This window comes from Necator americanus, chromosome X (genome assembly GCF_031761385.1).
Source record: "Necator americanus strain Aroian chromosome X, whole genome shotgun sequence".
Classification (NCBI taxonomy): Eukaryota; Metazoa; Nematoda; class Chromadorea; order Rhabditida; family Ancylostomatidae; genus Necator; species Necator americanus.
In genome coordinates, this window is record NC_087376.1 from 32,965,898 (window position 1) to 32,980,726 (window position 14,829).

A 14,829-nucleotide genomic window follows, 5' to 3' on the forward strand; every position below is an offset into this window, starting at 1 on the left:
CCATCGGTAAATCCAAACAAGAGGTCGCCCTCGCACTAAAGTTGGTCGTTGTCGTTCGGAGGATGGTTGCGCGGTCGGACACGATTCGGTCAGCATTTTCCCGCCTCCACCCCCCCCCCAACTCGACCATCCCCCACATCAAATCACTTACGAACAGATCAGCCGCACATTGTTTGTGCTTCCATTCCACGTTTACAGATGTACGTGAATGTCATTACCTCATCACACCAATCACAATCCACCCTCATTTCCTATTCCATGGTGAAAATCGTTCCCATTCCACACATTCTTCCATAATTTTTACTTTTTACAGAACACTATGTCATATTCCTAAAATGATTCTACTCATCCTATTCGTTGCTGTTGCATCCGCAATGGAGTTCGTTCCATACAAACCAAGTGAACCGTATCGATGTGGAATGTTCTTACAGAAACGAATCGATGACAAAACACTTAATTACTTCTATTCAAGTATCAGTTATTTTCTTTCCCTCTTCTCAAAGACATTCCCTCATAAAGGTTGGTTTTTTCTACATTTCTGAGTTAGCTAGTACTTTGTATTCCTTACTCGTACAATATTCCTTTAAAATTTCTTATTAAGTATTTTTTTCCACCAAAACATGAATCTATTCTCAACTTCTCACATCTTTGCAATATTCGCATATCGTGTAAGAACACTAGAAAAGGAGAGGATAAACATTGAAAACGTGTTTTTCTGGATTTGGTAGTTTTCCGTGAACTTTTTCTCTTCGAATAACGCTTACATTGCATTGATCTGTTAGGACAACAATCACGTTTCCGCTTTTCCGTATTTATTTCGTGAAAAAAGTGCATTTGTATTTGTTCTCTGAGCTAATTTTCGGCAAACGTTTTTCCCTCTTGTTTCTTGTGTTTCTCATTCCTATCTCTATTAGTCAAAATTGAGGGGTTGTTGTAACCTAAAACGGGCACTCATTTACTCCTCTGACTCATCAATAAAACATCGACGGCCAGGAAAAAAAACATGACTGCAGAGAAGATTTCTGCAAAATGAGTCATTCCCTATGTCTTAGAGACAGATCGTCGGCCTTGGACTGAACGAAATCCTAGGAAATCCTGCTAGTGAGATGAAAAATCCCTCATTTTAACTTGCATGAGAGGATAATTGCCACAAAGGTGCTCGTTCTGCTAATTTTCCTACTTTGTGTTCCATTTGAAAATTCGCTTGGTGATCCGCCGAAATTAAATCGAAAATTATCAATTAATTAACAGAAATTAAAGTAACAAAACATATGAAAAGATATTCTTTATGGGATCTTCTTAAAGTAAAATCTATTTATCGAACTGTGTACGCATTCGGCTTGCTATTATATATGAAAAAGGGGTCATTGGGCGATCTAGGCTAATATGCGTATGATCGGTGCATTATTTTTCATGTATTACATAGCATATCCATAACGGATTTGAAACTTCTCCGAACTGACATAGTCAATCCGTGAACTTCTATAAATTCTTTTTGGTGATTCTTTTCTTTTTTTTGTTGAGATTTCCTTTCACTGCTAATATGATTATATTTCATTCAAATCAACGTCATTCATAGGGAATGAAACTGGAAACTTTCACTGGAAATCACTTCTTGTTTTCTTCTCCACGACTTCATTATACATGAATCCATTAGTGTGACTTTTTTCTAACGTGTGGCTAGCTTTTTGTGCTATGTATCTATTTTCTCCTTCTTGTCTCCATGTCACTCAATTTCAGCTGATGCTGCTACTTTTAGCTTTTATTTTTCGTGCAAATTTCATTAGAACAATTTATAAGCCTGTTTAGGTTCCACGGTAGTTAAATGAACTCGTTGTGTGAGTAATTTCGTGCTTTTACCGATCGTTTACCGATTGGCTACGGCACCTTTTTGGAAAAAAAATCCTACAATCACCAAAATTATCGAAAAAAATTGATACTAAACCATAATTTGGCATTTGAAATGATTCCCCAAAATGAACTGAGCTGAAATAGTTTATAAGTAGTCTAAGGTATCAGGTCGGAAAATCCTTAATGTTGACGAACGTATTCCATACTGAATCCCACATCTGCATGCAGTGTTCGCCCGAAATCGCTATTTTATTACCATTCCGCTCCTGATACATGTCCTAATTTTACTAACATGCACTTATGTTCCCATGATGTTTCCCCCTCAGATGTTTAATTCGTTTCCCTCTAGGCTGGAATCCACTTTTTTTTTCAATTATCTAAGCGCAATTTGATAGGGTTAGGGATTCCATGTTTCATCATTGTATTTCACGTGCGAAGGGTATCCATATAATCGATAAAATCATCCATGTAGGGGAGAAGGGATCTGGACGAGTTTTCTATTGTACTACGCGAACTCGAATTGTGTTTAGTAATACTTCTTTAGTTTGTTACAACTTCGTTGAAAAAAGGGACCTCAAATAAAGTACGAGTTAAAAGCAGCACCGTCTCACCTCGTATTCACGTGACATGTCCACGTTCGATGTTTATTGACGTGGACAAGTAGTGAAAACTAGCACCATAAAACTCGTCCGTGCCCGTTCAGAATTGACACATATGTTCACTCTGTGACATTTATTTTTTGTAGTCACAATCTTTTCTGGAAGATTTCACCTCTGATACTTATCCTAAGTTAATTAATAAAGTAAGAATTGAAGAAGATCTAACGAAGCCTTATTAGCACGCGTATTTCTGTGAAGTGGACCGGTTTGAAGCGAAGAAATTCTCCCCAATATGTTACCCTCTTAATCGAGCTTTCCATGGGAGGAGGAGTGACTCTGGTAAAGCACATAGTTAGACGTTTCTGAAATAGTTAATACGACAGAATTTATATAGAATTTTATATTTGCTTTTTTTCACAAATACGCTTCAAATATTCTCATAATATCACAACAGTTGAAAAATGTACATTCCTTTCGGATTCCTCTGATAAATTTAGCGTGCAATAGTGGACACTTCAGAATTCTTTTAAATGTGAACTATTTTAAGCGTCATTAAATAAAATAACAAAATTTCTTAGTTAGCCCAAGATCGTACGCAGATTATTCTTTCCCAACTTTAAAAGTTTGTTTAAAAGACTACCTGTGGTTCCAATATAAAACCATGAAATTGTGCGAAAATAACTAAACACCGCCATTGAAAATCGCTTGGGGGTTAACTTTTTTAGTTTTAGAAAAAAAAATTGTTATATATCAATCTCATGACAGAGGCACTATTTTCCATTGTATTTGTTCCACTTTAAGGCGTGCTAGCGTTGTTTTCAAAAACATTTAAGTGGAAATTGTTGCTAGTTACCTAGTTCTTAAGAAGTGGCTTGTTTATGAGGTGTATTTTATATTTATTACTTCTGTTGGGGCATATGGAAGTCGATGAGAAGGGTGTGAATAGACAACAACACCAATTTCCCGTAATACAATGCAAATTCTCAAATTCTTAGTCTCTAGGATCAAAATCCTCGAATCCTGTTTTTTTTTTATGTATCAATTATAAAGCTTCTCGTAATCCAAGACCTCAATAAGTGTTGTGCTAGTACGAAACGGACACTCTCGGACACCGTCGCTCTCTATTCAAGGCAAGCAAACCGAAGCGCTTGATCGAGTGGCCTTGCGCCGCCTCATCCGCAAGAGGGTCGACGAACGAAACGTACGCGTAACGCAATCCAATTGAGAAATGTTGTCAAGACGTAACCTCGTAACACTTTGATGATCGTCGAATAAAGTAGATCAGAGAAACAATTCTAATGGCTCTTGAAGTTGCGAAGCGATTTGTCTTGCAGCACGTTTCTTGTCACTGGCCATAGTTCGACTAGAACGTGAACAGCTGCGTGATACACCGGTAGCTCACCCTCTAAAATATGATCTCTTCCTTACATGTCTCCTAGGTTAATTTTCCCTATAGTATTTTTAAATAGGTTATTATGGTATTATAATATATAAGGGTAAGAAATTCCTTTTATCATTATCCTCAATTTATTGTCTTCAGTAGTCAAAAGATAGGCGGTTCGCGTGATCTTAAGCGCAAATACGCAAATTCTAATCAGAATGTAGAAATATCCAGAAAAAAATTTGAATGTCCAGACTAGTCACAAGTCGTTTTTATAGTCTCATCACAATCTCCAACAGTTCCACAGCTGGCTGTGAGTTTATCATTGTAGCGCAGCTGGAAACTGACGGAGGACGGAAAGAAGCGGTGACCTCGTCTTTTAGAATTCCATTATAATTCCGTCAGGAAGAGAGTACGAGAAGATGGTGAATTTTTGACTTAACTGTAGGATATTATGTACGGAAATTTCATGCGTGATGTTCGAATCACAGCACTTTCGGTCTCAATTAAATTTGCAAGAAGCATAAGTAAGTGTTCGAGAAATCTAATTACTCCCTCATTAAGGGATCTGCTTATAAACGTGAAGGGTGGTAAAAGTGTTGATTACTAGTTGAAAGGATTACTGACCGAATAGGTGGGTAAAATCCGATCAATGTCAATCGATATGGAACATTTTAACGTACTGAACAATACGTGCTGGTCTGATTTTATAAGTACATCACGGACACTGTCCTTTGACGTAACTATGTCAAATGCCCAATTTCTAAATATCTTGCCTCATTCCTCTTTGTTGTTTGGTTATTGTTTCCTTTGTTTGCTATAATTTTACCAGATGGCGTTTACCAATTAGTACTTGATAATTACATTATAATTATATCACATTTAGTGGGTACTTACTGAAGTACGAGTGGCACTTGTTGATGTAATTCATTAATTTTAAACATTTTTTCAACCTTTTAGCAACACTTGTGTATGCTTATAGTGTTGTAAATAAAATATAGAAATATATTAATATGATAAATAAAATATAATATAAATATAGAAATTGAAATACATGAAAATACAGTGAAATGCGTTTTTGTACAAAACCTTAAGGACGGATTACCCTGCTTTTGCCTAAAAAAACCTTTATATTGGCCTTTATTATCTCATCTAATTCTTCCTCTTTTGAAGAGAACATTGATAGATTTTTGAAAATGCTTATTTACTAAGTGAATTTCGGCGCTGTCAACACTTGGTCTTGTACGTATACGGTAAAGTATATACGTAGATATTCTATACTTATACGAAAGTTGAAGTCTTTTAGAAGTTGAACGGGTCAGAGAAATGATCCTAGAAGAAGATGACTATATAACTTTCGTCGAATACCATCTGTCGAATGTTTTGTGCTGAAGAGGATGTGAAGAACACAAAAAATGGATGCAGGTGCAATTGGTAGCGCTTCCAGGCACATAAGAGTTTATAAACTTTGAATCCAATGCTACTACTACTACAAGAATGTTTCCATAATAATTCAACTTGTTGTGAAGGTACTAGTATAAAATCGTTACCTTGGCCTCGTTCCAAACCCAATGGTAGTCCCGACATGAACTCTCTCTTTTCCGATACTGTGGGTGAGGATGGTAGTTTTGTAAGTCCAGGAACGAATTATCTTTATAAAACAATTAATCAAAGTTTAAATTATTGCGGGTACTCAAGTTTAAATCTAAAAGTGCTAATCAAAGGAGACCTTTCACTCTTCACTTAGAACTTTTTTGGATCCCTTTTTTTTTAATCTTGCAGTAACGTCATTAATTAATTATACACTTCGACAAGTTACAATTTTCGTCTTGCTAACTTCTCATATTTGTCTTTAAATCATTCTTTTAAAAGATGTATTTCAAATGAGATGAGTTTCTTTTCTGCTTCGAGACAATACTTTTTGATCAGTCTGAGAGCTTTCATCAATATATATTAAATGGCCTGTATTAATTCTACTAATTCCACTTAATAGTTAAATAGATGGAGTGCAATCTGGATGTCATCGTTTCGAATGGATACTTCATGTAGATCCGTTTAAGTCACATTTTGTGTGTATTATGTTAATTGTGTGACTAATTTACACCATCAGTGATTGAAAAAAATTATCCGCTTAGTAAAACAAGAGTAGTGGGCAGCTAAAATCATGTGTAACCCTTCCAGAAAAAAAGGACCGGAATTCTAGGCTATGATTTCTTATTTGCAGAACTTCTGAATCGACAAGCGTTACTGGGTGACTTCGATGCGATTCGAGTATCCGTTGAGACCAAGTATCCAGACGTAAGTTAGTTTTGTTCGATAAAATGTGAATAGGAAACCACGTTGCGCGCAGCTTAGCTAACAATACGAATCAATAGCCGAAGGTGAGTTGACCCGTGACCAGTTCGTGTGGTGAACGGATTTCACCTCCTACGGTGCTCGTCCACCTGTCCTCGCCGTACACGAGAACAACGTAAATAGGTCTCCCTAATGATATAATGTTGGGATGTCACAAAATCTATATAGGATAAATTTCCTCTGGCAGCAAAACTGTGGGTTCTACGGAAGGATCGTTATTAAACAGTTTTTTTTTTCGATCGTATTGACTTCATGAAATTAGCTACACTCTGATAAATAATACAAAAGTAGTGGCGAATCGCGGGTTCAATCATATAATTCCCATAGCCGATCCACGTAAGATAAAAACTCTATCAAAGATAACCCATTTTTCCCCAACCGAACACTTTTTTTAAATTCTGTACTCTCTCTTCTGTTTTTATCAGAGAAAAATTGTAAAGTAGGTTATCTGACAAGTTTTTAAATTAAAATTCACCCGCTGAGCGAATTACATCAAAAACCAAGAATGTCGTCTTTCTTTAAAAAAAGAGCCCAGGTGATATTTTCTAAGATGAATATGAAGCGAATGGAAAAAAATTTCTGCTATCCATTTGCTGCTCAGGAAGAAGTGTCCTCGAGGTTTTAAACAAAAATTCCCTCCATTTCTAAGACCTTCGAATTTTTCTAATCTAAGTTAGTTTTTTCACATAAGAGTACTGTACGAAATCAAGTATTCACTCAGTTCTGGCCGGTTCTGACGCGTTTTGTGCCTCCTACATCTGTGAACCTGAGCCGCCTTTGCGTACATTAGCGCTAACCGCTCCTCAACGCTTGGAGTCCTAAAAGCTAACAATAGAAGTTGGTACGTAAACAAGAAGGAGATCAAGACGGTTGTTGTCCATAAACAGTATCCATATGTAAACATGGATGTTTCTACAGGATACTAGACTTTAAACTAGTTGAGAATGGCCTAGGTATGGTCACATTTTATTTCTTTTTAGTGTTTCATTTTTAGTGGTGGTCATGGCAAAGGAACTGGATTCTCTTCGCCGCTTGTTTACTTACGATAGGAATACTAGTGCCTATCATTTATCTTTTGTACAGGTAGGTATTCTCATTAGAGTCTTAATTACACTGTAGTTCTGCAAGTGTTACTACAGAATTTCCTGAAAATCCGTGAGAGATAACGCCAGACACTAAATTAATCAATTAATAAGGAGTGATAATCCTGCATTCAAAAAGTAATGTAGGTGGTGTATTGAAAAAACGAAATAATTCTATGTTTATACTGCGGCATTCGGACAAAGAAGCTAAAAAGTGAGGAAGATTTTTTTCAGATGTTGTGTTTGCTGTTGTTTACCTCGTTCCCAAAGAAAGCAAACAACTGATTCACGATATGACGGGTGCAAAAGAAATCTCTTCAATGCGGTTATGACATTTTTGGTTTTCTTAGATGTGTAAGTGTTATTCATAAATAAATATAAATTATTATGAAAAAAAAATAATACATTTGTAGTTTTGCTGCTGCAACTCTACTAATTACGGAACAACATGCAGAATACGGGTTGGAGGAACTTCCAAGTCGTCTGAATTACTGTATTGATGATCTAAATTTGTACAAACGAAATACAGATGCGGTTGGTACTGTATGGTTTTTTTCTATTTTTTCTACATAGTTATATAGATTCTATATAGTTCGTACTCATTCGGTCAAATATTGCCGTTCTACGCCAAAGCTCCCTCACTTTAGTACTTCTCCTATAATGAATGTAATATACCGGCAAATAAATAAATAAAGTTTATGATCTACGCTGACTTTTCGCGCCAAATACCCTTATAGAAATAGATCGATAGAAAAATAAAAACCCGCCACTGTTGCGCGGAAAAAAAAATGGCGCGAAACGTAATCGTGGTCTGTCAGCTATTTGCCTTCTACTCTTCCCAGAAATGGTTCAATTCTTTTCCCAACTGCTTAGGTAGGAATCATTCTTTTCTTGAAAACTCTTCCCTATAGGGTTCGATTTCTTTCATCAGAGCAATTCTCTACAAAAATTGCATAAATCCAGTTTTTTCACAGCGATTGGAATTTATCCCATTATCTCCATTCGGTTCCGGAATGAGTCTGACCCCGTAGCATGCAGGTGTACCTTGATGTACTGGTGTACCAAAATCATCAGGATGGATTAATTTAAGTGTTCGAAGCATGCTTGAAGTGAAGAATAGAAGGTGCTAGGAATTTTTAGAAAAACTCTTCATATTTATGTTTTGAGGTATTTAGCTCTATTTTCATATTATTATAGAAATACAGATTTTTGGGTGTTATTGATTAGTACTCGTGCTTATTTAGAGGATACGAAAACTTCTCATCGATGACTATCAAATGCTTAATCGTACCATAGCGGCGCAACTATCAAATGCTGGACATATGATGATCCAAACTGTGAAGAAGCTTACCGGAGCACAAAGTGTCGATGCGTTGATGAATATAAGCAAAAGTGAGAGAATTATTTATGAAAATTCCTATCATTTTCCCATGAGATTCATTTTTTGGGTGTTTTAGGTGCTGGAGAAATTCATCAGAGCTTGCTCGAGACGAACATACAATTCAAACAACTTATCATCGATTATTCGCAATTTGAAGTACGATTTCCCTGGATGTTTGGGAGTACTGGAGAACCGCAAACGATATTTTATGGATTTTTTTTAGGTGGAATACAGTCGTATGCGCCAAACATTAACCGATGAACTGCAACAATGTATTAGAGACGAAACTGATTCTGTGAAAGCGTTATGTCACAAAGCAGAGAAAGTTCTCGAAGAATTGGTACCCGTTCGATTGAGAATCACATCGGTATGTTCGTTCAAGAACAAATTCAATCAACATGAGGCTAGCTAGAGCACATTCTGCTTTAGAATACCTTTTCGGAAGATGTGGATACGGCTTTGGAAGTAGTGACAGCAGCTAACATTCCACAACTTTTAAGCGAAACTGTGGATCGTTTCACAGCGATGCAACGTCGATTACAAATGGAAATCGATAAGAAGATTCACTGTAATCAAACATACATTTCTTAGCAAGGAATTTGAAATATTTTTGGATAAATTTCAGCATCTCAAACAGTGTTGAAGCAAATTGCGGACAGCTTATTCGTCGTAGCCGAAAAAGTTTCCACTCAAATCCGACAGGTAAGGATCAGGTTGTGCTATCTAACTACTTATTCCAGATTTGATCCTGATTTTAGGTCAATTTCGACACATTGTACGATGTTGTAGCTCATGCATCTGATCCCAAAGACAATCCAGCAGTTAAATATATACATTACAGGTGCGATTTAATTTTAGAACCATACCGAATGTTACAGCTGCAATGATGTTATTTAGAAAGGGGAATAAAAGAAGGAACAGTTTTATCATGATCCACGCTCATTGTGTACAAAGATCCGCTAATTGAGCGGATCGGATCCACATAATTGAATGATTGGCATGAGAAACATAGCAGTCCTAAAAACTTGCTGGAAGAAGGTGACGTGTGTGGGGAAAAATTACGTGAGAGACAGAGTTTTTGGCAGAGAATTTCTATTAGAGGGGTAAATTTGGGTTGCAAAAAGTGTGAAATTTTATCCGGTCTTTGAGAAAAACTGGTAACTGAACTTGTATTAAACAAGCCTCCGACTTATACCGATAAGAAAAATCCTTTGAAATTGAGTTTTTACGTATTAATTGTCGAAAGGACATCCAATTTTAAGACAGGAAGTATTAATGGGTGAAGAGTAAAAATGCTGAATATTCTGTACTTTTTGATCCTACACCTTATTTGATCGATTTTTTTTCGAGAAAAAAAGAGGCAAAATGAAGAAGGGAACTGTTTTTATTAACAACGCTATTATTTCTCTGGATATGAATTATTTCTTTTTTTTTCGAATCCAACGACTTCAGTGCTTATCCCTCTTGTAAGCTTCAAAATATGATCTCTAAAAATAATGTGAGTAATGCTATTATATTCCTTGATATTAGCTTTGGTGTGTTTTTACAGTCGATGGGTATCGTTAGCAATCGTATCCGTGTTCATGCTTATCGCTTTGTGTTTCTTGCTTGGTTTATTTTATGGAATATGTGGAAGAAGGCCTACGTTCTATAATGATGATTGTTGCGTGCGGTCAACTGGTGGGAAATTCTATTCGTGGTACGTTTTTCAACTATTATTTTCCCTTTCGATTTTATTGGAAGTTAATTTTAATAAAACTTTGAGCCTTGATCTTGTTATAGTTCCTCATTAAATTATGATAATTGGATTATATTTAGGATTAGGAAAGCTATCTTTCCTTCATTGATATCAAGTAGCTGGAATTAATTCTTAACAAAATCACTGTCGAAGATTGTATTCGATTAATTTGAAAGTATTCTGTTCTAGTGGTATATGGATGACAGTTGTTACATTTACAATACTTTCGGCCATTACTGCTCTTCTCTTCTTTGTTGTCGGAAATACATCGGATATCGTGTGTGGAACGTTGCGTGATCCTCTTTCTCGACCGGATATAATTGAGGTACGTGAATGTTGTGTAATTGGTTTATAAAAACACTTTAAAATGGAAACGAATGTAATTTAATACCTACTTTTCGTAGTGAATTTCCATTTTTAGAATTCTTTTTAAATGGAAAGTGCTGAATCACGTTTTCAGTATAACATTTTCACTGTCTGGTGGAATTCTATTATTTTTGTACATTTTACTTATGTGTATTGATATACTGCTGCTAAGACGTCTTGAATTGTACTAAGTAGCAATGTAGTTCACCTAAAATCCATAAAATCATCTTTCTTCAGTTGGGCGAGCGCTACGTGGAGATTATACGTAGCAGAAAGAAATCCACCGACGATTTGTTATCCTTACTCGGAAATGTTCCATTGGTAGACCTCATACGGGCATGCCAACGAAATGAAACACTATACGACGTGTTTGAGCTTGACAAGCTTTATCACCTTAAAAGACTAAAGGTACGAAAATATTATGCGGCTCCGCTCAGTATATCGTCAACTACGACAATTTCCAGGTAATCGAAAAATCAGAGTATGAACAACTGGAAGGGTTACTTCAGCTCACTTTTGCTGATCTACCACCATTCGAATCGTTCAATAACACCATATCGACGGTTTCGTTTGATCGTTTGCAACAGCTGGCTGCGATCGAAATTCCTGAGATCAGCCGTGCTGTCGTCTCAGATGTAAGCGGATTTTTTTTTTCCTGCAGGAAGTAAAGTTGTGTAATGGAATCTAAACACTTTTTCACGTTTTTGAAGCTTTTTTGCGAACAAAAACCCCACTAGACTTCTTTTTTTTATCTTCCTGTATCAATTAGCAGAGCAACGTTACGCCATCTTCTACAACATTACAACCGTTGAGCTAGCTGTACACATTGAGTGCCATACGATATCCTTCAACTCGGCTAAATTTTGACACAACAACAGCGTTCGGTCACTGATGGAGAATTTATTTAAAAAGGAGGGATTGTCCTCAAAATAATCCTCACTGTTGTTAATAGTTGGAATCACAGCTTCGATGGATGTGAAAAATAGTGAACAAAAAAATGTTTCTAGAATCGTTTATCCAAATTGATCTGCTTTTTTATCAGGAATAATTTTATTTTTTGGTTATGAGATTAAAAGTGACGATATTGAGAACCCCTTTGTATCCATCGCTGAACTCGTGGCGAAATCTTACTCGCTGTAATTACATGTAGGATTTTAGTTCATTCATAACGCTAAGGGGATATTGCGATCCGATCACCACCACTGTCCATCGATTTGATCTATGTCCGTTCCAAAGCCAGGTCTAAGAAGGCTACTGTGATCTCTGGGAAACTTTTAATTGCTCCGAATTTAATTGCATCCCATTTTTAACATGTTGGCTGTATAGATGACAAGATGTACTCACTTTTATTCCTTTTTATTCTTTGTAATTACTTTCGTATACATACTCTTATGTGCACGAAGGCGGTAGAGCAAAACAAATCGATGGTTGGGTTTTATTTTGTGTTGAAAACCACGTTCGTGCGCGATCGGACAACTCACATAGCAAGATGAATTCACTGTCGTAGAATAAAGGGAGAAGGCCCTTCACTATTCCCTTATTGATTGGGTCCCTAATTTTTCTTCTGTCTACACTTGATCTAGAGCCATTCTAGGCAGTACTTCTAGTCTTTTTTTAAATATGAGGGTCAACAAAAACACTAAATACTAGAAGAGGATTCTGATGAAAGATAAAAATATAAGTTAGTATGCATATACAATTAGTATACATATATAACAAATTTAACTTATCAATGCATTTCCAAGAAAGCCTGGAGAATCTTCTCGCAATTATTACAACACCAAGAAAATTTCCTTTTTCTCGAACCGTTACTTCTGGACACTATTCCGGAACATCACAGAATTAGCTTTCAGATTGAGGCTGCAATCAAGGCGTTGGACATATCAGCGAAAGCAAAAACGTTCGAGAACACCATCGACTCAAATTGGATTCGACCAAAAGTTGTTTCCTCAGTAAGTTTACATGCTTCCTCTCTTCTTCTAAACGGAAGACGCACATGGGAACATGTCAGCAATTTTTTATAAGAAAAATGATGTGAAACTAGTGCTTCTAGATGATGGAACAAATTGAGAAGATTGATATCGAACTTGCTCGACCTCTTCGTCTAAGACTTGGGAATATAGCGAAAAATCTGACACTTATCAATGAACGGTAGGATTCTTCTAGAAGTCATGTATAAGCAAGAATGGAATTGAATAATGTTTTAGGCTGACTGGGATGAAAATTCCAGTAAATTCGCTGCTGGGGAAACTGCAACACTCTCAAGCATTACTTTCAGAAGATTTGAGGGATAGTTTGCAAAAAGCAGCCAAACAGCAATTGCATGATATTGTTGCGAATGTTGACGTTTACGTCGATCATGTAAAATACGAGGTGACATGTTTGCATTAATTCGGTTTCAGGTTGAAATGATCCTTAGAATTTTCTTCATAATTTAATTCTTATTTATTTATTTGTTTGTTCACCTATTCATTTATCTATTTATTTATTTATTTATTTATTACGTTCGTTGATGTGCCAGAAGAAAGCGACAAAGATGATTATAAACAATTACTGAAAATATTATAGATAATAAAAAAGACAAAAATTTATATCCACTATAAAGCTACAATAATACTGAAATAACAGGTGTAAATTTTGAAGAAATAAAACAAGTTGTATAGTGTCTTTTTTGTAGTGAAATTAATGTTCATTAATTCCTCAGTACAATTTTCACCTGAAATATTTTTCTTCAATCGTTCCCTCGTGGAATTTCAAAGTAAGCAACACTGCTATTGTATATTAATATTGAATTTGTATCTGATCGTCTAGAAAAAGTACGGTAAAAAATGTTTGGGTGAAATGAATATTTTTAAGATGCAACATGAGGTATCTTCATGCACACCGGTCATGGAGATATTTTCATCGTCAACTGAAGCTGTTTGCGACCAAACCATTGATCCAATGGTAGGTTTTAGCAATAATGTACTGGCTTTTTCTTATTCGGCAGCGATTTTAGACAAAAGGTTGAGTGAAAATCCTAACTCGTATTTTAATATTAGACGAACGCGACGTTCCTGTTAACCAAACAGAAACGCAAAAAGAGCGGAACTAGGGGTACTGAAGATGGAGGGATGAGATAGATAGAGATTTTGAAACCTTCCAACTGATAGATTTTCTTCCAGAACGGTGCATGGATGTCAATGCTCGTGAGCCTGTTGTGTCTGCTGCCGATTCTCATTGTTTCCACTTCACTCGTTAATCTCTACGATAAAATGCATTCCTATCCAAAATAGTAAGTAAATCGTATAAGTATATTGAAAGAACACGCTTGTAATTGAAATCGTTACAGTAAGCTTTCCAGTGTTGTTGAAACCCCGCAGGAGCATCATCAAATGTCGTCATTTATCACAGACATCTATGAGACGCGCCAAAAACCGTAAGCTTTTCTGTATTTTCACAAATATTACATTAAATGGGGCCGAACTTTAAATTTCGTAGGAAAAACTTGTGTTCATTGCTCCTATTTTGCTGTACAGTACACTGAATGCTGACAATTGTTGTTTTAGCGGCTTCTCACACTACTCTTACGGAAACAATTATCCTCGCAACTTCCGGTAGTAGGTTGTTCAAATATGGTCGATTAGTACCTCATTGCTCATTGATAGATGAACTCATCGTGTAATATTCTCCTTTTACTGTACCACATTGATTGAAACCTGTTCTAAACCAACCTAAACTCTATTTGTTTGCTATGCATCTAAAATTTCTATCAATAATTCATCTCCTATAGGGTTTAGGATCTTCATGGTCCTACGTACACATGTGCAGTCATGAATTATACTCTGTGAAATACGGGAATAATCAAATAACTGCTTTTTCTTGGATGATATTGAAAAAAAAAACATATCAATCCTTTCCTCTACATATTTTGCAGAATATTTTCCTTTTTTTACTACATGTGATTAATTCTTTTGTAGTCGCTCATAGTCTTTCATCTGTGTGCCTTTCTCATTCTCCTATATTTCTTCGCTATAGAAAGAATTTTGTGCATTTATAAAGACTTGATGCTGTGCCTTATTTTTCTTACTTTGGAG

The 14,829-nt window shown here is 36.1% G+C and overlaps 1 protein-coding gene across 2 annotated transcripts; it reads left to right on the top strand.

The window, feature by feature from the left end:
- Window positions 1-335: 335 nt before the first annotated feature.
- Window positions 336-14,353, top strand: RB195_026180 (uncharacterized protein; the record flags this gene model as incomplete). 2 transcript variants are annotated; one of them, XM_013450816.2, is made up of 22 exons in its annotated part: window positions 336-519; window positions 6,056-6,129; window positions 7,181-7,269; window positions 7,503-7,622; window positions 7,682-7,802; window positions 8,513-8,660; window positions 8,726-8,805; window positions 8,873-9,016; window positions 9,079-9,217; window positions 9,275-9,351; window positions 9,408-9,490; window positions 10,199-10,348; window positions 10,577-10,712; window positions 10,991-11,161; window positions 11,218-11,388; window positions 12,607-12,705; window positions 12,807-12,904; window positions 12,961-13,126; window positions 13,610-13,699; window positions 13,918-14,027; window positions 14,085-14,171; window positions 14,302-14,353. In XM_013450816.2, 22 exons carry the CDS (start codon window positions 336-338, stop codon window positions 14,351-14,353), a joined length of 2,589 nt encoding a protein of 862 aa, XP_013306270.2. The 2 variants fall into 2 exon arrangements, with proteins under 2 accessions (XP_013306270.2, XP_064070500.1); XM_064214619.1 differs by having other exon boundaries at window positions 14,097-14,171.
- Between the last annotated feature and the right edge of the window lie 476 nt (window positions 14,354-14,829).